General features: G+C 43.3%; 1 protein-coding gene across 1 annotated transcript in view; it reads right to left on the bottom strand.

Annotated features, from left to right (window-relative positions):
- Positions 1 to 26772, bottom strand: part of Il2ra (interleukin 2 receptor subunit alpha) — a 53116-nt gene that overhangs the window by 2230 nt on the left and 24114 nt on the right. The window contains exons 3-8 of the mRNA XM_042055322.1: positions 12620 to 12831; positions 10725 to 10835; positions 6964 to 7179; positions 4539 to 4610; positions 3158 to 3235; positions 1825 to 1891 (exon numbers count right to left, since the gene is read on the bottom strand). Of these exons, the coding sequence (XP_041911256.1) occupies positions 1825 to 1891; positions 3158 to 3235; positions 4539 to 4610; positions 6964 to 7179; positions 10725 to 10835; positions 12620 to 12831 (756 nt within the window). The remainder of the gene's footprint in view (positions 1 to 1824; positions 1892 to 3157; positions 3236 to 4538; positions 4611 to 6963; positions 7180 to 10724; positions 10836 to 12619; positions 12832 to 26772) is intronic.

Genomic DNA, 26772 nt, shown 5'->3' with positions numbered 1-26772 from the left:
TGAATTAGGTCAGACACAGGGTCTTGTTATGTAGTCCCAGGCTGGACTCCTCAGGACTGGGATTTTAGATTTATGCCACAACACCCCCCAGAGGTAAGGTTTTTATGTTTGGGTTTGTTTGTTTGCATGCTTTGTTTTTTTTTATCAAGTTCTTTGACCAGAGGGGTCATATTATTATTATATTTCTGTCTCCCTGATGGTACTGGGAGGTCTTAGGAACTCATGTGGTGTTTACACACTTCTTTACTTCCCATCATGACCATTCTAAGCTATTACCGCTCGCAAAGTGCCTATCCTCTGGTTCTGAGTGTTTTGGTCTTCAAGCTCCCAAATGAAAGACTGTTGCCAGCTAGCTGCTCATCCTGAGCAGGGAGAAGATCTAACATGTACTGAGGCCCCTAAACTGCCAGGCATATGACATCTTGCTTCATTCCCTTAACCCCAAGAGACCACCTTAAGGAAATGGGTAGATTGCTAAGGCTATGAATAGTCCCTAGAACAACCACCCCTGGGGTGCTGTAGGAACTCCTTCAGCCAGCAGCCTTTAAGTTACCAGCCCAGAGTAGGCCAGAGGAACAACTTGATAATGGAAGGAACTGGATTCCCACCTATCCACCTTATGGCTACGTTATTAAAGAATTTAAGAGTATCTGGGTTGGCCAGAACCTGCTTTGGCAGAAGGGGCACGCCCTTCACATTTGAGACTGGGATGATTAGTTTTAATTGTCCATTTAACACAATCCAAAATTCCTGGAAGGGAATTGCTCAATGAGGGGTTACCTAGACAAGGTTCCCTATGGACATGTCTGCAGAGGCTGTCTCCACAATGTTAATTGATCTGGGAAGGCCCAGCCTAAACCCACACCCCTGGGCTTGGGTCCCAGACTGTATAAACAAAGAGAAAGTGATCTGGGCATGAGTATGGATGCATGAATCCATTGCTCTCTGCTTTTGGTTGTGGGTGTAAGATGAGAAACCGCTTCAAGTTCTGGCCACCTTAACTCCCACACAACCATAGACTACAACCAGGAACTGCGAGTCAAATAAACCCTCTGTCCCTTCAGTTGCTTTTGTCTGGGTATGTTATCACACCCACAGGAAACGAAACTAAGCAGGGACAGAATATCTCTCACCCAGTTGACCCTAATGAGGACAGATTGGCTTTTCTCAAGATGGTTTTACATTCTTACCCCTTTTTAAAAAAATAATGTAGTTTCTTGATATGTGATCTCATGTAGCCCAGGATGATGCTGAACATCTGATTTTCCTGCTTCTACCTCTTGAGTGCTGGGATTGTAGGTGTGTGCCACTATGCTCGATTTCTCCTGGTGCTGAGGTCAAGTCTGGGCTTTGCGAGCATGCTAGGCACTCACTCTATAACCAAGCTACAAACATCCTTAGGCATGTTATCTAGTCATTTATTTTGAGGTCTGTCTTATTATGTAACTGAGGTTGACATGCTATTTTCTATTCAGCCTAGACTGCCCTCAAAATAAAACTCATGATCTTCCTGCCTCCAGACTTGAGTGCAAAGATGAAAGAAATGTGCCAGCATGCCCATCCCCCACCCCCATGTGTGTGCATGTGTGTGCATGTGTGTGCAACTGTGTATGTAAGTGCCATCACATCCAGCTTTTGTTTTGTGTTTTACGAAGTTTTTCCCCAAAAGATGGAACTCAAGTGCTCCTGCTTGCACGGTACGCCCTTTACTGAGGGGTGTATCTTCCCAGGCTGTCAGCTGAGTTCAGGTTCTGGGCAGTGTTCATGCTGCCAGGGCAGAGACCAGACATTGGGGGTACTTAGTTCTTACAGCATCAGACTCACCATCTGTGCCGCCAGGTAAGCCCACTCAGAAGAAGGATGCTGATGACCAGGAGGACGCAGCCGGCCACTGTCAAAAGAGAGGGGGTTTAAGTTGAGCACTGGAGCCATGCTTTGGAGGGGATTGTGGGTGTAAAGGAACTGGATCCATAGAACGGGTGAGAAAATTCCGTAAGTGAACAAGGACCTCCTGCACAGCTGGGGCCTACGGCATCTTTTTCCCATAGGAAAGGGGCTGGCCCTTGTCCTCTGGAGTGGACTGCAGCTGAAACTTGAGGAAGGCTCAGAGGACAGGCTTCACCAGCAGCTTCCTTCATGGGGGAATGTTGAAACAAGATGAGAAATCCTAAACACACTGACATCTCCTGGAGGTGCTTGCATTCCAGATTCTGCCATTTTCCCCCTGTGGTCCAGGCAGCATGTTCTTACCTCCTACCAAGAACAGCTGAGGTGTTTATGAGCAATTTTATTTCTCTCTCTGGGTCTTGGCTTTGTCCCTTACTGAAGTTTGGGGGCATTGTTCTTGAAGATGTATGTGAGAGGAACTGGTTTAAGGTGCTTTAAGGTTTAACTCTTGGGATGCTATTGGTTTGTTTTGCTTGACAGGACCTAGAGTCACTTTAGAGACAAAACTCTGGGCATGTCTGTGTGAGATTATCTAGATTAGGTTAGCTGAGGTAAGGAGACCCATTCTAAAAGCAGACAGCTCCATTCCATGGGCTGGGGTGCTAGGCTCCATGAAAAGGAAAGTGAACTGAGCAAAGCATCTCTCTCTCTCTCTCTCTCTCTCTCTCTCTCTCTCTCTCTCTCTCTCTCTCTCTCCTCCCTCACTCCATCTCCCCCTCTCTCTTTTATTTCTTGAGACAGGATCTCATTGTTTACTCCTGGCTGTTCTGGAACTTGCTCTGTAGACCAGGCTGGCCTCAAACTCACAGAGATCTGCCTGCTTCTGCTTTCAGAGTGCTGGGATTAAAGGCGTGCACCACTACAGGCAGCTTTTCTGTTTCTTAACTGCAGATGCAGAGTGATCAGTTGCTCAGTCTCCTCTGACATGCATCCCTATAGTGATAGACCGGATCCTGGAGCTGTCCGTCAGAACAAACCCTCTTTCCTTCGGTTTGTCTTGTCAGACATTTGGCCAAAGCAATTCAAAAGGTAGCCAATACAACTCCCAACACACCACAGCTAATCCACAGGGTTCTGAGCAATGTGAGCATCAAAAGTCATATTTTCCCCTTATAAACCTCAGCAAAAGGAGGGGTCATTTCAACAGGTCAGACTGGCCACATCCTGGCATGCTGCCCTATTTGTCCACAAATGAAATGACCTGACCCACCTGCCAGCTGATACTCCATTGTCAGGATGAAGGTCTCCATAGACCTAGTTGTCACTGCTTCTGTGAGTGGCTGCAAGTCTGTGGAGAAGAAAGACAAGGAGATACTTAGCTTATAGCAAGCTTAGGCCTGCATGAGGCCAGAAGAGGAGGGGCTTTTTGGATTCATCATTCTGTTGGGGGAAAGGATATGAGTGGCAAGGTGGACAGGGCCTGCCTGGAAACCTCAACCTCAGTTATGTGGCTTCTCCTTCTGACACTTCCATTAGACTGTTTGTGTGTGTAGTAGGTGTACACATTCATGTGTGTGTGTGTGTGTGTGTGTGTGTGTGTGTGTGCGCGTGCAAGTTCCCATGCACATGTACCTGTGGAGGTCAGAGGTCACCATCAGATGTCTTTCTTAATTGATCATTCTGTTTTTTGAGACAGGGTATCTTACTGAATCTGAACCTCATTGGTTCAGCTAAACTAGATGATGACAAACCCCTGAGATTATAGCCAACTACTGCCATATACAGCTCTTTAAACTTTGAACATGGTTTCTGGGGGATCAAACTCTGTTCCTTATGCTTTACTGTGAAGGCCCCAAAATGTAAGCCTATTTCCACCTTGTCTGAAGGTCAGAGAGTTTGAGGTTGCTCAAAATTGTTGACAACAGCTAGGGCTACACTTCCTGACCTAGGATGTGATTATTTGGTTCTTTTGACATTAAGATGGCCCATACAGGTAGACCAACTCCACGCTGACCAATGGTCAGGAAATCCAACCATACTTCTTCTTCCTTTGAAATAGGAAGTTTGACCTTGGGAGTAGCTGCCTTCAGGATATTTAGAATAGGGTGGGTTCACTGCCTAAACAACAGAATGATTTTCTCATGGGTTAATTGCTTGATGGCTCAAAGTATTGAAGTAAGTAACTATTCTAGTTTCCCTTTGTATCATGTTAGAGTAGTATTTTGTCTTCTTCCCTCTATGTATTTGGGTATAAAAGTGTATGGAAAACTAAACGTGGTGGATTTCAGTATTCACTGGAACTCTTTCCTGATACTATCCTATGTTTTCTGTTCAATTTTTTTCCCTTCTGTCTTCATCCTCTTTAATAATTTTTCTGACCCCCATGCCCCTACCCTGGTAAGTGGTATTTCTGTTGAAGATGGTCTCCAGCACTTTACACTTACAAGGTAAGCACCTTACCAGCTGAGTCATCTTCCCAGCCTGCCTTGCATTGATTGTGTTGCTATGGCCATGTTCTTGCTTTGGAGGACAGGAAGGCAGAAAGGCCCAGCTTCTCCTCCTCATCTTATTCATTGCTGGAGAAGCTTGCATAGCCACTGTCTGTCCTTGCCTGATGGCCAAATGTCTGTTCTTGGATACTCTCTCCATACCTGTAATGGTGATGGGACAGGAAGTCTCACTCTCAGGAAAAGGATCTCTGCTTCCTTGATAGTCTTCACTGGCTGCAGAAGAGAAAAAGCAATGAATTTGTAACCTAAGATGGAGCTCTGAGACCCTAATGTTTTCTTACACCTGCCTTCTGCTTCTGGTCCCAGAAACAGCTGCTAAGGCGTGACTCAGGGACGCAGATCCACATCAGCAGCACTACATGCAGTGAAGGGCCATAGTAGGGCATATAAGGAGGACTCTAACCCTGACCGTGGCTATCTATGGAACTGTGAGCAGGTCTTTCCCTCTAGCTTTCCTACTTAGCCCTGGATCCCATCTTTGACTTGGAAATAGGTCAAACCACATGCACACACACACACACACACACACACACACCACCACCACCACCACCACCACCACCCCCCCCACCCCCCCCCCCACCCCCACATGTAGCTAAATAGAGCTTTCAGTCCCTTTGTGATTAGTGACCCAGTATGTGGGTCACTTATGTCTAATTTTATGTCAACTTGACATAGGCTAGACTCATTGGAGCTCAAGGGAGCTTCAGTTGAGAAAATGCCATCATAAGACTGGACTGTAGGCAAGCCTGTAGAGCATTTTATTAAATAATGATTTGTGGGGGAGGGCCCAGCCCATCATTAGTGATGCATCTGGGCTGGTGGTCCTATGAGAAAGCAGACTGAGCAAGTAAGTAGGCAGCACTTGTCCATGGACTCTGCATCAGCTCCTGCCTCCAGGTTACTGCCCTGTTTGAGTTCCTGTCCTGACTTCCTTCAGTGATAAACAGTGATGTCAAATAAACCCTTTCTTCCCCAAGTTGCTTTTGGTCACCGTATTTTATCACAGACACCTAGGGACTTGTCATTCCATCTCTTATAAAAAAAAAATATTGGCATGTGTAATGCTCTGTCTCTTTAAGAGACAAGCCACACCCACTTCCTTCCTGCTTGTAGCCTTAGCCTCTCTCCCTGTCCCTCTCTCCGAAGAAGCAGCTTCTGCCTCTTCCCACTGTTCCCCTTCCCCCACTTCTCTGTCTCTCTCTCTCTCCCCCCCCTTCTCCTCCTTTCTGCCCTTCTCCCTTCCCTTCCATAACCATTAAATAAATGTCCAACTCCACTCTGTATGGTGTGCCTATCTGTCTGCCTCCCACCTGCCACCTGCCCACATGGCTTGCTGGGGATCAGCCACCTTCCTGCTGAGTGGTCAAGTGGTCTTGCACTGTCCCTGCTTGAGACTGGCTACTTTTGGGACCCCGGCAGCTTGCAGCAAATCCATTTCAGCATGCCCTGGCCAAGAGGGTGGCTCACAGGGAGCAAGTTATGGGAAAGCCATAGCATCCTGAGTGGGACAAATGGTAGCAGATAAAGAAACTAGGAGCACTCATGAGTCAATGTGAGTAACTTTTGATTATGGAAGTAGTAAGATTTCAAGCAAATATGGCAGAAGACTTCAACACAGGCAGGTCACATGTGAGCAGGAGCCGGTAGGAAACGCAAACCCCTTCCCACATACTTGTATTTTCTATCAAAGATCAGTGAGCGTAATGACAATGGATCACTGTACAAATGACATCCCTATATTAAATTCAAGAGGAAGGAAGAAGCATGCAGGCGTGACTCTGGACTTGCCCTCATGAACTATGGGATGTCTTGGTAGTTGGGCAGAAATTGTGGAAGTTCAGGATCAGCTAGACACAGGATAGAATTATTACCATGAAACAGCATTCTGTGTGTATTGGAACACTAGAGAGATTACTATTTCTCTGCCTCTATGTACAGAACAGAGATTAAGGGACCTCAGTGTTGATCTGTTTTGTTTTAAAAGATGAGACCCAGAGGGTCAGGTCACTTTCCCAAAGTCCCAAAGCAGAGAGGAGTCTCATCTTGGTCCAGATGGAGAAAACAATGGGACAGACACAAGGAAGGAACAACTAAAAAGGCTGGAAGGTGGGGCAGCAGACCAGAGCCCCGACAGAGACCAGACCTTAGTTTCACTACACTAGAATGGAACAGAGTTGAGCAAGCAGGTCTCACAAAAACCGCAATTTATGGGTGACCATCAGCAAGAACCCTCTGCTGGCTCAGCAGGCTCCAAAAGCCCTTCTGCTAGCTCAGCAGATGCCTCTCCGACTTCTGCAGGCTAAAGATAGCTTTCCCTACCCTGCGCCTGGAAGGTCCCTAACCATTTAGGACCTTCCACCAATCAATCCCCATACTAATCTTTCCTTCACCAATCAACCCCAGGTTAATCCCTTCTCTCTGGAATTCTCCTAGCTCTGCATAAAAGGAGTTTGTGACCTCCTTTGGGGGTCTCCAAGTGCCACCCCAACATTGGAATTAATAAAGCGCTCTTGTTATGGCTGTTGGTCTTCTTTGGGGGCTTCTCTAGAACCCTAACACAACGTACCTGGAAACTGATGGTGCTCTCTTTCATCTACACATGTGAGCTGGGGCTGCGTCCACTCTGTCTTCCCGCAGGTCATTCTGCAGATGCTCACGGCAGGATCTCTCTGTAGGGCCCTGTATCCTTGAATGCACTCATAGTGAACTCTCTGTCCCACCATGAAATGATAGATTCTCTTGGTATCTTCATGTTCCCATGGAGGGGGCTCCCCGCAGTGACCTGGAAGAGGACAATAATTCTGAAAGCAAGTTCAGGAAGGCGTAGTGAGTGCCTCTAGGCTGCTTCTTGTACCCAGAGTGACTCTGGTCCCTAGAAACTGGACTTAGGTTCTTACTCTTTTGTTTCACTCTCTCACTGAAACTACAACTATTGAGAGCATCTTGGGGGAGGAGGGCAGGAATGTAGGCATTGTAGGGAGGCTTGGAGCCCAGTGTTGTGCAGCTATTTCCTCGGAGTTGAAATTTTCTCTCTTGGAGGGAGGCTCCTTAGGACTCAGAAAAATAAACAAAACACACAGGTCTCAGGAAAACTCACCAGCCCCCTGCCCAAAGTTACATAAGCGGTAACAATGACTGAGGGGATTCTCAGTTGTTGAAGCTCTCTGCCAATCCTGCAGGGATCGCCAGGGATGCAATTTCCATGGGTTGTCATCCATGCCGGGGTAGGTTTTTGGTGATGCAGCTGCATTTGGGCCATCCATGCTCCCAAGAGTAAAGCCAGTAAATTCATTGGTCCATTACATAATACTTGGATATAACTGTTTCTCCATCTGGTGAACAGATGCTTGTTCATGTCTCCCCAGTAAAAGTCCCACGGGGCCCTGTCACTCCTGCCAGGGTCTCAGAGTTGAGTAGGTAAGAAAGGCATAGGCAGGTGGACAAAACGTGGATAGGGGCAAGGGGCAAGTGGATGCTTGCCAGGGGCATGGGGGAAGGGGATCTTTGTTTGACAGATGCTGCAAAGACCTTGAGGACTTTTGAAAAGCAGAAAGGTGTAAGAGGGTGCTCCGCTGAGAGACAGTAAGGGGACAGACCACTCTGTGCTTCCACAGGATAAGTGAGGAGGCACGGATCTGAGCAGCAGTTGGTAATCACTCTAGGACTTTAATGAGCTGACTAAGGATAAGGCTAATGTCTGGAGCAGGGGAGATGCTGAGAGAATCTCAGAGAAACGAATCATGATCCTTAATTAAAACACATCTGAAGCTTGACCCACATTGGCCCTGTCAGGCCTTCTAAAGCTCTCATGTGCCCAGCAACTTACACTCACTAGACTGAACCAGGCTTGGCTGAACTTTGGCCCCCGAGATCATGGGCTATTCTGATTTAATCTGGAATTCCCCACTCACTGCCCCCCAATCTGATCAGATGGAACTATATAGACTGCCGAACTCTGGATCATGAAATTACTCACAGGTTTGGAACCCACCAGATTTTCAAAATAATCCCCAACAAAACCACATTCAAACCCTCTACCCCAGTAGGAAGCTGAGTGCTCCTGACTACTTTGCACTTGGCATAACAGAATTGAAACTGTGTTTTGGTCTCAGAACAAAACATTATTTTAAGGTCAAGAATCATCATAATTGACAAAACCTGTATGAATTTGATTTGTTTCTTTAGATGGAGACACAAAACTATGGGAATTCACGAAACACCCCTCAGCTAGAAACAGCTGCTTCTCTCTGTTGTTTGGGGGTGAGGAGGGAATTATACAGTTGGGGTTGGCTTTGAACTTCTGATCCTCCTGCTTCTGCTCACCAAATGCCAGGATAACAGGCATGTACAACTATGCCTGGTTCAGCTGATTGTCTCTTGAGTAATTGAAAGACTGACCTTTCAACAACTGTAGAGGGTGGCACCAGTTAGCAGGAAAGCAGAGCAAATATCAAATGCATTTGGAAACACCATTTCAGGACAGAACTGGAAGAGGAAAGGGACTAAAACCATGACATTGCAATATTGCTTCTTGATTGCCCCCCCCCCCAGTATTGGATGCTGTAAGTAGTTTTTAAGTCATTAAAAATAATCCCTCAGGCCCAGGTGGTGGCAGCACATTCCTTTAATCCCAGCACTTGGGAGGCAGAGACAGGTGGATCTCAGTGAGTCTGAGGCCAGCCTGGTTTACAAAGTGAGTTCCAGGACGGCCAGAACTGTTACACAGAAAAACCCTGTCTCGAAAAACCAAAAAAAAAAAAAAAAAAAAAAACCCAAAAAAACCTAGGAAGCTAGAGGTCTTACTTTCACCCTATGATGTGACTTTAGCTAAATTGTTTAATTTCCCTGTGTCTCAGTTGATTGACTCAGCTACGGGATTCAAATGAGATTATACTTGGCATAATAAAGTTCTTTGTAAAGTAATAGCTTTATCCTAAGACATAAGGGTTCTTCATATGGCCAACTAGTCCTTGCACATCTCAGTTAACCCTGGAGACTCTCTTCCTGACATCATGGTTTAATTTAAGTATTATTTCCTTTGGGAAAGGAATGGGCAAACACAGTTCCCACTCATCCACACCTCATTAACTAGCTAATAATCGTCTGTGGCTATCATTTTATAACCCTGTTCTCTAAGAAGCAAATTTTTATCAATGGTTTTGCTCAAGTACATTGCCTTGCACTTAAGAGAAAATAGGAGAAATTCTTGAGGGTAGAGACCATTGTGTAAACAGAGACTGAGCTTTTGTTTCCTGGCCATCCAGACCCGAATAAACAAACAAAAACTACATTAATCACAACATTGTTTAGCCAATGGATTAGGAATATTCATAGCTAGCTCTTACCATCTTAAATTCACCCATTTCTATTAATCTATGCATTGTCACTAGCCTGTGGTTTACCAGTAATGTTCTGGCATCTTTCTCATTTGGCAGCTACATGGCATCTCCCCTACTCCACCTATCTCTTTCTCTCTGTTTGGATTTCCCACCTTGCTTTACTCTGCTAAGCCACTGGCCAAAACAGCTTTATTCATCAACCAATAAAAGCAACACATAAACAGAAGCTCCACATTGTATACAATTTGTAAACAGAAGGTTTTGTCCTGTCTGGTCCTTCAGTCATTCAGTGCCAAAGAAATACACAGAGGCTTATATTAATTATAAACTGTTTTGCCTATTAGCTCAGGTTTATTATTAACTAGCTCTTACAACTTAAATTAACCCATAATTCTTGTTTATGTTTAGCCATATGTCTTGGTACCTCTTCTCGGTGCAGCATTCTCATCTTGCTTCCTCCACATCTGGCCAGTGACTGCCTCTCTGCCTTTCCTCTTCCCAGAATTCCTCTAGTCTGGTTTCTCTGCTTATACTTCCTGCCTAGATACTGACCAAGTTTTATTAAACTTTTTTTTGGTTTTTTTTTTTGGTTTTATTAAACAAATACAAGTGACAAATCTTTATAGTGTACAGGAACATTCTCCCACAGCATTTCTGTTTATTCCACTTGACACATCTACAGGCAGTGCCTAGCTCACAGTTATTCCTAGCACATGCTTTTTAACCAAATTGAATCTGCAGTTGAATGCTTATGCTCCCAAGTCATAGTCTATATCACCCTCAGAAAGATTAGTTTGAATGCTAAGCAGTGAGTCTGCCATCATTAGGCAATGTTGTCATCTGCATGTGTTCTGAGAGAAGGCAAATGGATTGTACCTGCCTGTGGAGAATAGTACTAACCTCTCCCCTTTGGCTCATCCTTCCCATGTAGCCAAAGGTCAGCTCCCAGGAGCCAGCTAGAGGATGCTTCTTGAGACTCATATCTTACCTGGAAGGGTCACTTGGTGCACAGACTGTGTTGATTTCTGCATTTCTGTGATTTGTTGCTCTTTCTGGTCTTCAGGTTTAGGTGTAACTTGCTTTCTTCTGTTGTTATTGACTAGAGAATATGGGAGGAATGAGGCAAATAATTTTGCAAATACTCCGAATAGAAAAAAAGCTGTTCATGCATTCCTTCACTCCAAAACATCTTTCTAGGACCCAGGAATAAATAGCCCAGTGCTGGGTTTGCAAAGATGAGCAAACAAGCCCTCTCTTGGATGGGGCCAGAACACCTAGTCTATGTGCACTGATCTCTCCATGTGCACATTCACATTTATGCACATATTGACAATGGATTCAATACTTTCCTAGAAGAAATGCAAGATTCTCCTACTGGAAAAATCCTTGTGTACATGTGAATTAAACATAATTAAAATAGGTCTTTTCATGTCACCAAGGTTGCCAGTGTTGTACACAGCAGTGGGTACGGTCTAACCCCACAACCCTCACTGAACTCCTTCACTCTCCTGCAGTGGTTCAAAGCTACTCAAATAGGAGAAATGTGCTCTTAAGGCAATGGTAAGAAAATGCCAGTTAGGAAGAGAAATTGCGGATGAGGAGGCATCAGAACCCCAGCTTAGGGTAAGGGGAGATCTGTTGGAAAATGAGCTAACCAGGCATTTCAGTAGGGCAGCCATCTTTAAACTCTGTCCTCCTCACATGGTTTGACTCACTGACCCTCTCCATCCTCAGGGCTAAGAAATAAAGATGATGACACAACAGATCAGTGATGGGACCCACCTAGGTGTCTAACAATAGAAGAGTGATTAAAGCAAATGTGCTATATATGGAATTTTTCTTTAATATATGCATATATACATGTATAAACCATACACACACATCTGAGTCAGGGCCTCACTCTGCAGTCCCCGTTGGCCTGGAACTCACTATATAAACCAGGCTGGCTTCACACTCACAGAGATCCATCTGTTTCTGACTGCTGAGTGCTTGGATTAAAGACATGTGCCACCCATCAGCTGCATGATGGGAAATTTTCAGCCACGGAGAAGAAAATGGATGCAGCTAGAGAAAACTGCCCAAGGAAGTCAGAAGTTTCTAATGGGAGGGGAATGGAAGAGAGAGTAGGGAATATCAGGTGGGGGCAGAATACGTGCATTCTACAATGTGTACCTGTATGAAATATTCTTATGTAATACACTACTATGTGCAATGGATATATGCAACAAAAGCATTTTATATGTAAGACATAAGGGTTCTTCATATGGCCAACTGGTCCTTGTACATCTCAGTTAACCCTGGAGACTCTCTTCCTGACATCATGATTTAATTTAAGTATTATTTCCTTTGGGAAAGGAGTGGGCAGACACAGTTCCCACTCATCTGCACCTCATTAATTAGCAAATAATCATCTGTGACTATCATTTTATAGCCCTGTTTCCTAAGAAGCAAATTGTTATCAATGATTTGTGTGTGTGTGCATATATATATATATATATAAATCATATATATGTGTATGTATATATATATATATATATATATACACACATACCACTTTTCACAGTCTCACCCCTCAGAATGAAGAAGAAACTGAATACAGAACAAGCTGTGTGAAGGAGCATTATAAACCCAAGGAAGAATGAATAGAGACCAACAATAAAGTCATGGAATCTATCAGATTGACTCAGGCTTAGCAAGCCTTGTTCTTAGAAAGAGTAGACACTCATTAAATAATGACAAATGAGTAGATATCCTAGAAGCCTCTAAACTCAGTTATCCCACAGATTTGTTGACCATTGTTTTATCTGTTAGTCTAAGTTAACGGAAGCTTGACTCTGTCTCCTGTTGTCCCCTTCCCATTGAGGTTACCAAAGGGACACTTACAGTTTCTTGTGCACTGACAGTTGTTGCTCCAGGAGTTCTCTAAACAAACCATGTAGACCAACTCATTTATTCTTCGGAAACCTCTCTTGCATTCACAGTTAAGGATGGTGCCATTCTTGTAGGCAAGTGCTTTGGATGTGGCATAAGCGACCTTTGGTGGGTCATGCACACACATCTCTGCAAAGACAAGAAGGATGTTAGTGCAGGAGGTCCTAGTGAGACATGAGCTTGAGGGGCAGTGACTCGCTCACAAATGTCTTCTTCTGTTTAAAGGATTGGTATGTATTCCACTTTCTCAGGAAAGGAACTGAGGCTCACACTGTGGTTCCTGTACTAACTGGTTTTTATGTCAACTTGACACTGGATAAAGTCATTTGAGAAGAGGGAACCCCAAGTGAGAAAATGCCTTTATAAGATTAGGCCATATACAGGCCTGTAGGACATTCTCTTAATTGGTGATTGATGGGTGAAGGTCCAGCCCCATTGTGTGTGATGCCACCCTGGGCTGGTGGTCCTGGGTGTCATAAGTAAGCAGACTGAGCAAGCCATGAGGAGCAAGCCAGTGAGCAGCACCCTTCCATGGCCTCTATATCAGCTCCTGCCTCCAGGGTTCTGTCCTGTTCGAGTTCCTGACCTGACTTCCTTCAGTGATGGAAGGTTCCTCCACAAGTTGCTTTTGGTCATGGTGTTTCATCACAGCAATAGTAACCCCAACTAAGACAGTTCCTTAGAAATCTTTGTATAGAGATGCTTCCATTTGCAATCGGTGTAGGGTACTACACGGATGTATAAATGATCTACGTGCTGAGTACAAGAGACTGTTGAATTCTTAGCTCCTGAATGTGCCATCTGGATCTCTCCCTCCAAGGCTTGGGGACATTGCAGAAAAGAGGAAGGAAACAAAGGAGGAGCAAGAGGGAGGAGTGTGGTGATGTAGAACATTGTTTTCCAAGTATGACCTGGGTGTGCCCTCTTGAACTCCCAGCAACTGTCATTCCCTGCGCAAGATTGTGACTGTCAATATTTCATCATAAAGAGGGGAGGGGCTTGTGGGGTTCCACCCCTTCCTGATTTATAGTTGGTTAACAATTGCTGGGCTATCATGAGGTCTGCCGCTGAAAACATATAGGCAACTGATGATTGCTGATAGAGGGAGAGTCATTTCCCTCAGTGATGTAGTCACTGGTACATTGCTTATGAATGTATAAATAATCCAGTACCCATTTTCCTATAAGTAACTCTAATTAAACTCTGGTTCACCACAAAGAAAGACAAGAACAAAGAAGAGCAATCAGTTGGGAAGAGACAGGGGATCAGTGGAGCCACAGAGGCTGGTGGGTGTGTATATGAATATGATCAAGATACACTATATGCATGTGTGGAAGTATCATAATGAAAACCATTCTATATGTATTTAATATATGCTAATGAAATTAAAAGGATAAATATTTGTGTCAGATATGCTGTAGCAATGTTCACTCAAGTTCTTCCACAGCATAAAATATGCACTACAGAAGGAATAAGCAGAAATAAGTAGAGTTCTATTCTGAAGAAACTTAATGCCTAGCAAATACAGGAGAGAGGGAAGGCAAGGCAAGTCAAAGCTTCTAGACAGACCTGGTGTCCTAGCATGAACACCAGAAACAGGTCATGTTTTTGAGACAAGTCTTCTCGTGTAGCCCAAACTGCCCTCAATATCATTATGTAGCTGAGAATAACCTTGAACTCCTAGCATCCTGTTTCCACTCCTGAATGCTGGGATTGCAGATGCATGTCACTACAGCTAGCTCTTGACACCTGACTGTTGAGGAGGAAAAGTGACCTTGGTCTAACCAGAAAATCACTCCATTGCAACAAGTTCTACGAAGAGATTTGGTGACTAGGAACATACCCTAGACAGCACAAGGGATGGAGTAACCGTAAGGGGAGGAAATGTGGGGAAAGCAAGAGACTGTCCTAGGAGGAGCCACTCCATCCAGGGGAGCACGCTGAGGGCAACAGGAGATTGTCACAGGAGTGAACCACTCCATCCAGGGGAGCACCTACTCTCTCTACCAGATGATTGTTTATCATGATGGTTGGTTTGAGGTGTCAATTTGAATGCTCTAATGGATGCCTAGAGAATTCAAAGCATAGCTCTGGGTGTATCTGTAAGCACATTACCAGAGAAGGTTGACTGTGAGTCCGCAAAGTAAAAGAGTAAAGACCACCCTCTGCGACGGCACCCAACAGTCAGCCAGGAATGTGACGGGGACAGAAAGTAGAGGCAATGAAGTGTGTTCTATCACCCTTCCTGGTCTTCTCTCTCTCTCCCTCTCCCTCTCCCCCTCCCTCCCTCCCTCCCTCTCTCTTTCTCTCTTTTTTTTCTCTCTCCCCCCCCGGAAGTTTGGATGAGAATGGCACCCCATGGGTTCATATATTTGGATGCTTGGTCCCCATTTGGGAAGGATGAACCATAGGACAGACGGCAGCTTGGTAACATGCCCTTTACACACTGAGCCATCTTGCCAGCCCATTTCTGGAATCCAAAGACAAACATTTACTTACAGATCCTAGATGTTTCTTGCTCCAGACAGAATAAAGACAAACAGATCAGCGTTCATCCATTGTGAAGCCGTCAAACACCTAGTGTCTGAAAGCAGCCAGAGGAAAAGGTCACACGTATAGGTGGACAAAGTGATGAATGGTGATTGACTTTGCCACAGAAACAAAGGGAGCCAGAAAATAACGGAGGAACAAAGCCAGCCTTCAAACAGACAGACAGACAGCCTGTCAGCTCAGTATCCTGATTAGAAATGACACCCTTCAAAAATGAAGGTGGGGTTAGCACATTTCCAGGTAAAAGGAAGTTCACGGAATCCCCCTAGCACACCGCTTTGATGTTAAAGTAGAAAAAAAAAAGTTAAGGACAAAATTTCAAGCTACAGAGAAATGATACTAGTCAGAAATAGAAATCTACTGGGAACAATGAAGGACGTGAGTCAATAAATATGCATATGAAAATGCCATCTTTTTCACTGAAAGAAATGTTTGAAATAAAAATAATAACGTATGGTAGGTCTTTTATTTATCTTAATTACGTGTGTTGCGGCAGGGAAGGGCTCATGAGTGCAATGTCCTAAGAGACCAGAAGAGGGTGTCATGACTCTAGAGTCATGGGTGTCTGTGGGCTGTACAATGTGGGTGCCAGGAACTGAGCCCAGATCTTCTCCCACAGTATACATTCTTATTCACTGAGCCATCTTGCTGATGCCTACATGGTAGATCTTACCACCTATGCAAATGTGAAACATATGTCAACTGTAGAAAGAAGGTTGAGGTTAATGGGCCTTTCTTTAGCTTTTTAAGCTATTCTAGTATGTCTGAGATGGTGCAATATTAACTAAATAGAGCATGGAAAATTAAGAATGCATAGTGAATGCCCCAGGAAATGGATCAAATAATGAAATACTACAGGAAGCATACATAAAAAGGTAATCAAATAAATTAAACAGAATATTCCAATATGTATTGAATATATATCGGAGTAGCTAAAACGAAGGACAAAGAAATAAGAATGCAAATGGGGCAGCCAGGAAAGAGCAAGAAGGCAGATGTGAAGGTGAAGCCATCGCAGTGGCTAAACACAAATGAACAAAGTTTCTGATGTAGAAAGCTGTCAGACTGCAACACACATCAGGACTCAGCTACATGCTGTCCATGCAAGAACATCCTTAAATACAAAACCCGCAATAAACTGAGACTAAAAGAGTGGAAAAATATATGCAGAGATTAGCGCAAGAAAGCTGATGTGGCTGTTACTATAAGAAAGTAGTCTCATGAGAAAGGGCATTACTCACAGCTGGAATGCCTCTTTCCATGAAAGTACCAAGAATTCTACACAATGGTATTTGTAAGTCAGCAGGCATGACAATCTCTAACCAGTCATTTGTGTATATGGACTCAATTAGGCACAATCTACCATCAACTGAATTTACACATCAAAACCATAAAATATTCATGAAAAAATTCACCCAAGCCTCCAAGAAGACCAGACTTGAAAACTGTCACTTTGTTGAGATAGATTTCAGGAGAAGTAAGTAAATAGAGAAATTATGAGTTTCTCTATTTAAAAGTAAATTATAAATTAGAAGATCAATTTCTTTTTTTTTTTTTTTTTTTTGCCTTTCGATTTTTCGGAGATAGAGTTTCTCTGTGTACTCTTTCCTGGCTGTCCTGGAACTTGCCCTGTAGATCAGGCTGACCTCAAACTCAGAGATCCACCTGCTTCTGCCTCCCAAGTGTCAGGATTAAAGGCGTGCGTCACCACCGCCCCGATTAAAAGGCTGATTTTAAAGACCTTCAACTCAGTGTAATTACAATCCAAACATCCAATGTGCTTTTTAGTGAAATTGGTAAATTGTTTTTTGAACTTCCTTGGAAGTGTATAAGACAGTGCTAAAATAAAGTTTATGTTTGGAGACTCAGACCTTCTGTTACCCAGACCATCAGTAAAACTAGTTATTAAGACAGAAGCTACTGGGGCTGGAGAGATGGCTCAGAGTTAAGAGCACTGGTTTAAGGTATTTAAAACAGGTCTGGAGAGATGGCTCAGCTATTATGAGCTGGTATTCTTGCAGAGAATTCAGATTTGGTTTCCAGGACACACAATGTGATTCACAACTCTTTGTGATTCTATTCCTGAGGATATGATGCTGCCTTCTGAACTCTGAATACCAGACATGGATATGGTGCACATATATTAATGTAGGCAAAATACTCATCAACGTAAAATAAATCTAAAAAATGTTAATGAAAATATTTCAAATAAAATTTAGTATAAACCTGCACTATGGTCTAGCAATTCCACCCCAAAGTATTTGTTTAAGAGCAGTGAAGTAAAGTGCACATAGGGAGATTTTAAAATGACCTCCAGCAGCCTGATTACTAGCCAATCCAAGGAGGGGCATGGTGGTAAAGACCTATAATCCCAGATCTCAAGAAACTACAGCAGGAGAATTATGAGTTTGATGCCAGCTTGGGCTAGTTAGAAAGACCTTATCTCTAAAACAACAAAACCAACTCACTAATGTATATACCTACCATCGTGAGAGTAGAGTATAAATCTTTTAAAAAATGCTCAAACATTCAAAGGAATGAATTAATACCACACACAACAAAAAATGTTGAACCAAAACAGACATACTGTATGATTCTGCATATGTGAAATTAAAAAGAGAGAGACAGAGACAGAGAGACAGAGACAGAGTTTGAACACAAAAAATTAGGCTAGTGGTTTCTTGTGGTGTGCAGGGATTAACTCAAAGGAGACAGTAAAATGAGCTCGGTGTTGAGTTTTTTGCATAGTTCTCATCAAGTTACTTCAGATCTGTGCCACAGCTTCTCTAGAAACAGTCTTTCTTACATACCACACAGACACACAGACACACAGACACACACACACACACACACACACACACAAATAATTGTGATCATCATGGTAAGTAAAATAAAATAGGCCCTGCAGGTTTGGGGTCTGGAGAGATGGGTCAGCTGCTGCTCTTAATAGCGCTCCATGATCATTAGGACCAGGGTTTGGTCCAGCACCCATGCAGCCAGTCGTTCCTGTAAATACCTTCAACACCAGCCCCCCCCCCCGGGGGGGGCGTACAGACAGGAGGACAGCTCGGGTTTACTCATTTCCAGACTAGCTGAGAAAGCATAAGGCCTAGATTCAGGGAGAGCTCTGCCTCAAAGGAATAGGTAGAGAGTGACAGGGGGTGCTTAATAGCATCTTATGGATTTAATAATACTCAGGCAGATGCTTCTATACACACAAATGTGCATCACTAATATAGGCACTGATACACATATTAAATAAGTAATAAATAAAATCCTTTAAAAATAATTTCTCTATAACTAATTTCACTGCAACAAAATTATTGAACTTAGAAACTCTTGAGTTCATCAACACAAATAGTCAAGGATTAATCTTATGCATAATTGGAATCTGGTAACAAACTGCAAGCTAAGGAACCTTTCAATCAAATAATTTGAAATGGGTCAGACAGGTTATCTTTGGGATAACTTTGCACCCCTTGGAATTCTTCAGTATAAGATGATGTTTATCTACACAAGGTCATGGAAATTTCCACAGTTCGGTGAACTAGTCCAGTGTCCAAGGAGGTCATGTGGGGACAGGGAGAAAGTTCTAGAACTCTGTACTCTCCCAGATTTTCCTTTCCTAAGAGAATCCTTCTCAGTTTTGCTTGTAATTCTCTCCCCTGAAAGGCCTTGCCAAATGTGTTCCAAAAATTATCCAAAGACCCCGAGGAAGAAGGGTCCATGGGAAAGACAGTCCTGGAGGTTTGTTCTTTTTGATCCCATAGGAGTAGGTCTGGGTTATTCTTAGCTCTTCTCACTCTGGTGTCATAAAAGAAACATTAGTGCAACAGCCAAAAAAGAATAAAAATAATTAGTCTAGAAGGTTCTCAGAGAGGTCATGAAGGAGAATTACATGTACACAGCTCAGAGAAGTCAGAGAAGGAATCCTAAACACTTCATATTACCAGTCTCTCTCTCTCTCTCTCTCTCTCTCTCTCTCTCTCTCTCTCTCTCTCTCTCTCTCTCTCTCTCTCTCTCTGATGAACTGATGTCTTAGTCCTTTCTGTGAATTGTGGGAGAGCCTGAGGGAAAGCCTAAGTTCTTGGTTCCAGATTCAGAGATCTTCCTTCCATGTCAGAGATATGTAATCTCCAGGAGACAGGACGCTCTTGCCCAGTTAAAGGCTTGCAGGAAGATATCTCGGCTGTCTAACTATATGCATACTAGGCGGTGTTTATTGATGTTGTGGTTCCGTTCAGATCATTATCTACAAAGTCAGAGCACACAGCCCCCCCCCACTTGTTTTTCCCCCCACTTGTTTTTTTAAGTGTAATAACAGCTCTAATTTCTGATCTTTGCTTTGTGTGTATTACCTCTAATGTGCTGTGCAGCCGCAAAAGGGAGATATTCTCACCCGCTTCTCACAGCTAGAGACTGAGGTCCCAAGAGGTCAAGTTACCCAAACCACAGTCTCGTAGCAGAGGGAGAATGCCAAAAGTCTAATGGGTGCCTTTATTTTTATCTTTGAGAAAAACAAAGATCTCCCTTTTACCTTCAGGAAATTATTTCAAGTAGAAAGCTCAAATGTGGTAGGAAAGAACAATGAGAAAGAGGACAGAATATGAATCTCTAAATCTTGAAGCAAAACGTTAGGAATAAACAGACAAAGCACCCTGTTTCCCTTCTGATCCATCTCTCTTTGTGACTGTTACCATCTGAGCTAACTTCACAGGTCCTTGACTTTCACATCACTCGGCTCCCACGAGTCACAACACTCTTGCCCTCAGAAGCCTTCTCCATTGATTCTCAAAACTTGCATACAGCCCAGCAACTGCCCTCCTCTGCGGCAACAGCCACCTCCCATTCCTTTCTGCCCCACTTCTCTCTACGCTTTCAAAAATACTTTTAAAACACTTTCAAAACAAAGAAAAGACTAGAAGTGAAGCCCAACATGTGACTCAGCTTTGTTGTTTATCTCTAGATGCAATACCACTACAAAGCCTCTCTCTGCTCTCTTTGACCCAGGACGGTTTTTTTTTTTTTTTTTTTTTTTTTTAACCTAACATATGCTAAGTTCTTGGCAAGGAATGTTTACTTTGTCCTTGCTTTACTTTGACCATCCAGTTACCCATCAAACAGTAGAGGGCAGCTTCCATCAATTAGTCATGTGGCCAAAGTGGCTTCTTAAACACCCTGTGACAGTGCCTTTTGCCACACCGTTTTGTCTTTCTGGGCTTTTGACATGGGGCTCATTGGGGAGAATCCTGGGTCCTGCCTCAAAGCCTGGCAAAGGAATGAGGTCACCTTTGACTAGAGGTCAGAGTAGACAAGCCGTCCTAGCAGAAGGGTTGCAAAACACAGTGTATTATTTTCTTCCTTGCTGTAACAGAATGCCCAACAAAAGCAACTTAAGGAAGGAAGGATTTCACTTAGACTCATAGTTTGAGAGTGCAGTCTGTTGTTGCGGTAAGACATGGCAGCAGGAGTTTGAAGCAGCTGACCATGTGGTACCCATAACCAGGAAGCAGAGAGTGATGAATGCTAATGAGTGATCAGCTAACTCTCTTCCAAATACAGACCAGGACTTCTGCTCTGGAGATGAGACCTCCCACTTTTAGGTGGTCCTCTTATTAACCTGACCTGGAAAGATGTGCACACGTGCACGCACACCACGCGTGCGCATACACACACACACACACACACATACACACACACTCACATGCCCTGGGATTTGTTTTCATGGTGATTCTAAGTCCCATCAAGTTGACAATGAGACTAGACATTGCCAGTGCATTGCTGTGTTCAGCAGACTGCAGGGAGACTCCCATGCTGGAATATTACTCAGAAGGGACAGAAAAATATTTTTATTATTATTTCATCTGTAAAATCCCCACAAGTCATAATGGCTGTTCAGATTACTTCTCAATGTTTTGTTGATTTTTGTTTGTTTGGTTTTTCAAGATAGGGTTTCTTTGTGTTGTCCTAGCTCTCCTAGAACTCACTCTGTAGATCTGGCTGGCTTAGAACACACAGAGATTCTCCTGCCTCTGCTTCCTGAGTGCTGGGATTAAAGGCATGTGCTGCCACTGCCTGGTGAAAATTTCATTTATTTATTTATTTATTTTTTATTCATTTGGTTTTTTTATTGTTCTTTGCTTTCACATATGGAGTCAGATCCCCTGGAAGTAGAGTTATAGATGGTTGTGAGCCACCGTGTGGGTGCTGGGAACTGAACATGGGTCCTCTGGAAGAGCATCTGGTGCTTTATAACTGCTGTCATTTCTCCAGCCAATCTCTCTCTCTCTCTCTCTCTCTCTCTCTCTCTTTCCCTCCCTTCTTCCCTCCCTCCCCCTTCTTCCCATCCCTCTTCCCCTCCCCCCATCTGTCTCTATCTCTTTTTCTCTCTCTCTGGCTTTTTGAGACAAGGTTTCTCTGTGTAGCCCTTCCTAGCCTGGAAGTTCCTCTGTAGACCAGATTGGTCTCTAACTCATAGAGATCCACCTGCCTCTGCCTCCTGAGTGCTGGGACTAAAGACATGCACCATCACCACCTGGCTGCCAAAGACATCTTACGAGATAAAAGATTTATTTTGGCTCCCAATTCCTGGTTATTACAGTCCATAATTCTGGGGAAGTCACACAGCAGAGGCTTGAACCAGCTAATAACATAACAGTATTGTCAGAGTTTTTTTTTTAATTAAGAAGTTGTAATAGTTTTGAACCTGTTTGTATTGATTCATTTTTTTCTGCTACTATAATTAAATGCCCGAGACTGGGTAAATTATGAAGTATAGAAGTTTATTTGGCCTATAGTTCTAGAGGCTGGGCAGTCTAAGGCTTAGGCTTAGACTCCAGGAGATAGCATGGGCATTTGCTAGGCATCTGGTGAGAAGTTTCCTGTTGCATCACTAAAAGGCAGAAGGTATCAAATGAGCGGTAGCTTGACTATCTCCTATTCTTGTAAAGCCACTAATGCCACCATGTGTCCATGATCTCCTGTATGACAATCACCTCCCAAATACCATCAACAGAGAGAAGGAAGGTGGCACATCCCACCAACAGTTCAAATATCCAGAGCTCAACCTGGACCATAGGAGGATTTCTAGCCTTTAGATAAAGCCAGCATTCCTTAGGAATTTGTGAAACAGGTTCCCCTCTGCCAAAAGGAGTCATTTCCCTGACCTCTGACAGAAGGGACATATGGCTACCTGGTGCCTATCAGCACATCAAAGCTCATGCTGGCCTCCAGGCTCCTTCAGCATCACAAGTACCTGTTGCACATTTCAAAGCCACCATGATGGTTTCTTGGCCCTTCCCTCTCCATAGCTGCTCACCCTCCTTATAACCCCACTATTCTTTACTATTCTTGCTCTTACTGTCTTATTCTCTCTCTCTCTCTCTCTCTCTCTCTCTCTCTCTCTCTCTCTCTCTCTCTCTCTCTCTCTCTCTCTCTCTCTCTCTCCTCTATGGAATAATGATGATCTCTTGCTATCTCCACTATTCCCTCCTGCTTCCCTAGTCCTGGCCACATTCAGTCTGCTTCTTTTTCTCTCTTCCCTCCCTCGTATCTACAGTAAAAACCTTAACTATACCCTAGAGCAGTCATGAGAGTCATTTCTTTACTGCACCCCCTTGCACATAGCAGGTTAGTGTGATGGTCAGCGTTGTCACCTAGGAGACAAGCATCTGGGCACACCGGTGAGTATTATCTAGATGTTAAGGGTAGCCTCTGTGAGGGTAGGTCACAGAACGTACTGTGAGGGATTGTCTTGATTGCATGAATTGATGTTAGAAGATCCATCTTAATTGTGGACAGACTGCTCCCTGAGCAGGAGATCTTGGACTGTATAAAATGAGGAGGCAGCTGAACACTGGCATGCATACATTCAAGCACTCTGCTTTCCCATTGTGGTTAGAATGTAACCTTACTTACTGAGAAATCATAAATTACTATGTTCTTTTCTTTTTAAAATATGGTCCTTTGAACATCTGATGTGTAGAGGGTTTTTTGGGGTGTGTGTGTTTTGTTTTATTTGTTTGAGGGAGAGGCTCTCTATGCAACTCTGTCTTAGAACTCACACTGTAGACCAGGTTGGCTTCAAACTCACAGAGATCCACCTGCCCCTGCCTCCCAAGTGCTGAGATTAAAGGCATGTGCCACTCTACATTCTGATCATGTGTTCTTTTCTATTTGTTTATTTATTTATTTATTCATTGTGTGTGTATGTACATGAGCACTCATATGCTACAATACATGTGTAGAGGTCAGAGGAAAACCTGCAGGACTCAGTTTTCTGTGTCCCAGGGATTGGGTCATCAGGCGTACTGTCAAGTACCTTTGCTTGCTGAGCTGTCCTGCCAGCACGAGCTATTGTCCTTTGACATCTCTAAGCTCCAGTGGCCTTCCTTCTTGACTGGCTCAGTATGTGGTCACACAAAGATTCAGTATAGACCCAGGAAACTGACTGTGACTTGGACACACTTTACAGATCAGGGTCTGTGTGGGAGAAAGCAGGGTCTACATTGCAGAAGGAACTGGAAGGCACTTCCTTTATAAGCAGGGACAGCAGAAGAGGATTTGTAGGAAGTGGAGGGTAAGTCAGTCACTGTTACTGAGGCCGGCCCTCACTCACCTCAGCACCAATTGCTTTGGTTGATCATGCTTTCCATGCTCAGAGGTCCTGAGACATTTAGAGGATTAGCCATGACTTGAACATTTTCCACTCCTGCAGGCACATGGACAATCTCAGTCGTTGAGAATAGCGTGCTGGGGGCACCTACAGTCCCAGATGCTGGGGTTTGCAGATGTAGCTCAGTGGGATGAATACAACCTTGCAGTGCTCACTGTCAAGGAGGCCAGAGCTAAGTATCTGTACTATACCATCTGGTTTGACCTATTTGACTAGAAGACAAGGTCCGCCCCCAACACCACACACACACACACACACACACACACACACACACACAACTCTGGTGATATCTGAAACTAAAAGTTGGGGAAAGATGCGTTTCCATTATCTAGGCAAGAAGGAAGCTTCAGCTTGCTTAGTTTTGCTTGCTTTGAGATTGTCTTTGTTTTCCCTCAATACTTTTCTCATTCCTTTATTTATTGTATTTATCATTTAACTTGGATTTTTATCTATTTCTCATTTTTATTCCTTTTTTATATACTTCTGCTTTCATTATATTTTTTCTAGGTGTTTGATATTAGCTCTTCACTTTCTTACAGCCATTTGTGTTGTAGATGTTATTTTAATAGGTTTTTGTTGTATGTTTAGAACACGATTTGCTTCTGAGCCAATGATATTACTATTGGTGCTGGAGATCAAGCCCAGCATTGAAATACATAGGGTAGGAGGCAAGGTATACTCCTATCTCAGATGAGAGAAATTACAACCTATTCCCTCCATTACTTAGTCCTGCTCAAATGTAGGCAATATCTCAACATGAATAATGGGGACAAAAGTCCCAAGATGCAGAGGAGTGGGGTTGGGATCAGGGCTGAAGACTCAACACTGGATGTAACAAGGGAGAAGTAGCACATTTCACTCATTCCACGCAGGAGAAGCTCTGCTACAAATCACTTTTATATTCCTCCAAGTGACACGATGCTGAGTCTACAGCACTGACCGGAGATAATGCATCTCGTATAGTTCACTGCCTATTACACAGCTCCTGAACCACCAGAGTCACCCTACATGTGGGGTTACCGCAGTAAAAGCAGGTCCTTCAGCACTCAGCCAATCAGAAGCTACCAAATGCAGCCCAGAAAATCACAAGAGTAACCTCAATTACTAGAATTAAACTCCAAACTCACTACACAAGAAATGGATGTACCAAGGACCACTGTCAAGAGGAGGCTCTAAGAAGGTCTTGCTAAATTGTCAGTAAGCTTAACTTGTGTATCTGTGTGCCCAGTGCATAGGAAATGTGCATTCATTCTCTTTATCACACCTGGGACCTTCACAAAAACTGAACTCTTACTAGGCATCAGAGGTGGTTTCTATAAGTATCAAAGAGTAAGTATCAAACAGATTCATTTTCTAACCACGGTGTAATGAAAGTAGAAGTTAAGAACAGAAAGCAAAACCACAAACAACAATACAACTTAACACATTTTGAAAAGGAAGCTTAAAGTTCCAAATAAATTCGTGGATCAAAAGCAAACTCAGAACTCACTCTGTAAAACATTTTGCACAGAATGGCAAGGAACATGAAAAGCATAAAATCCTGTGGAACTCAGCCAGCACAGCACCTACAGGAAGGCTTACAACCCCAAAGGAAAATACATGCTTAATTAAAGAGCAAGCCTTGTCCAATTAAATATTTATTGAAGGAAGTTAAAAACACTGGACTAGAGTTAAAGAAAGAAGATAAAAGACACAAAGACTACAAGAAGAATTGATCAAAGAGGAAAAAAACCAATGAAGAATGTCAGGCAAATTAAAAGCTGTTCATTTAAATAGATTCTGAAAATAGCCAAGACTAGAAGGAGCAAGTACAACAGAATAACAATATGAAGAAAAGGGAGTTGTAGCTATTGATCCACCAAAAACTCAAAAGAAAGCAGGATTGTAAGTTCAAGTCCAGCCTGAAGTACATGGCAAGCCCTTGTCTTAGAAAGAGAGAAAGAAAGAAATTGAAGAAAGAGTAGAAGTATAATTAATAAAGATATCAATCAGTTAAAAAAAGTCAACTCAGGAACAAATAAGTACCAGATGTTTAGTGTAAGCTGTTTCAGAGGGTATCTTAGTTACTTTTCTATTACTGTGATATGACATCAGGACCACCAAGGCAGCTTACAAGGAAAACATTTGATTTGGCTTATGGTTTGGAGAGTTAGAATTCATGATGGCAGAACAAAGGAACAGCTGAGAGCTCACATCTTGGTCCACACCCATGGGGGGGGGGAGAGAGAGAGAGAGAGAGAGAGAGGCAGAGACACAGAGACAGAGACACACAGAGAGAGGGAGGGAGGGAGGGAGGGAGGGAGGGAGGAAAGGGGAGAGGGGAAGAGAGAGAGAGGGAGAGAGAGAGAGAGAGAGAGAGAACACACAGGCTATTACAGGAGTCTTTTGAAACCTCAAAGCTCACCACCTGCCCTTGTTGTATACCTCCTCCAACAAGGACATCCCTCCTAATCCTGCCCCAAACAATTCCATCAACTGAGGACCAACTATTCAAATATTTAAGCCTGTGGGGGCCACTCTCATTCAGATCACCACAGATGGTTAATGATTATTTCCAATGCCTTTACGTGGTTATTTTAGTCTTTCTATTAAACTTGGAACACACTGCAGAGAAAATGATCATAGGAAATTTCACTTTTAAAAACAGATGTCAGAATATTATGATATTCTTACTCATCTTTAGCCATGTATGATAAAAACTAATATTCTGATTGATTAGAATTTATCTCTGCAATGATGGATGGTAGTGTAAAAACTCTCGATTAATTCACAACTCTGTTTGAAGGTGGAAATCTATATGGTCATGTCAATAGTACAGAAAGAAAGAATCTAAAGACAATTAAAGGAATATTCATGAAAGCCAGTTATGGTGGCAATGAGA

This window comes from Arvicola amphibius, chromosome 6 (assembly GCF_903992535.2).
Source record: "Arvicola amphibius chromosome 6, mArvAmp1.2, whole genome shotgun sequence".
In the NCBI taxonomy this organism is placed as follows: Eukaryota; Metazoa; Chordata; class Mammalia; order Rodentia; family Cricetidae; genus Arvicola; species Arvicola amphibius.
Note: the sequence above shows the minus strand (reverse complement) of the source record. Positions and strands in the feature narration are given on the sequence as shown.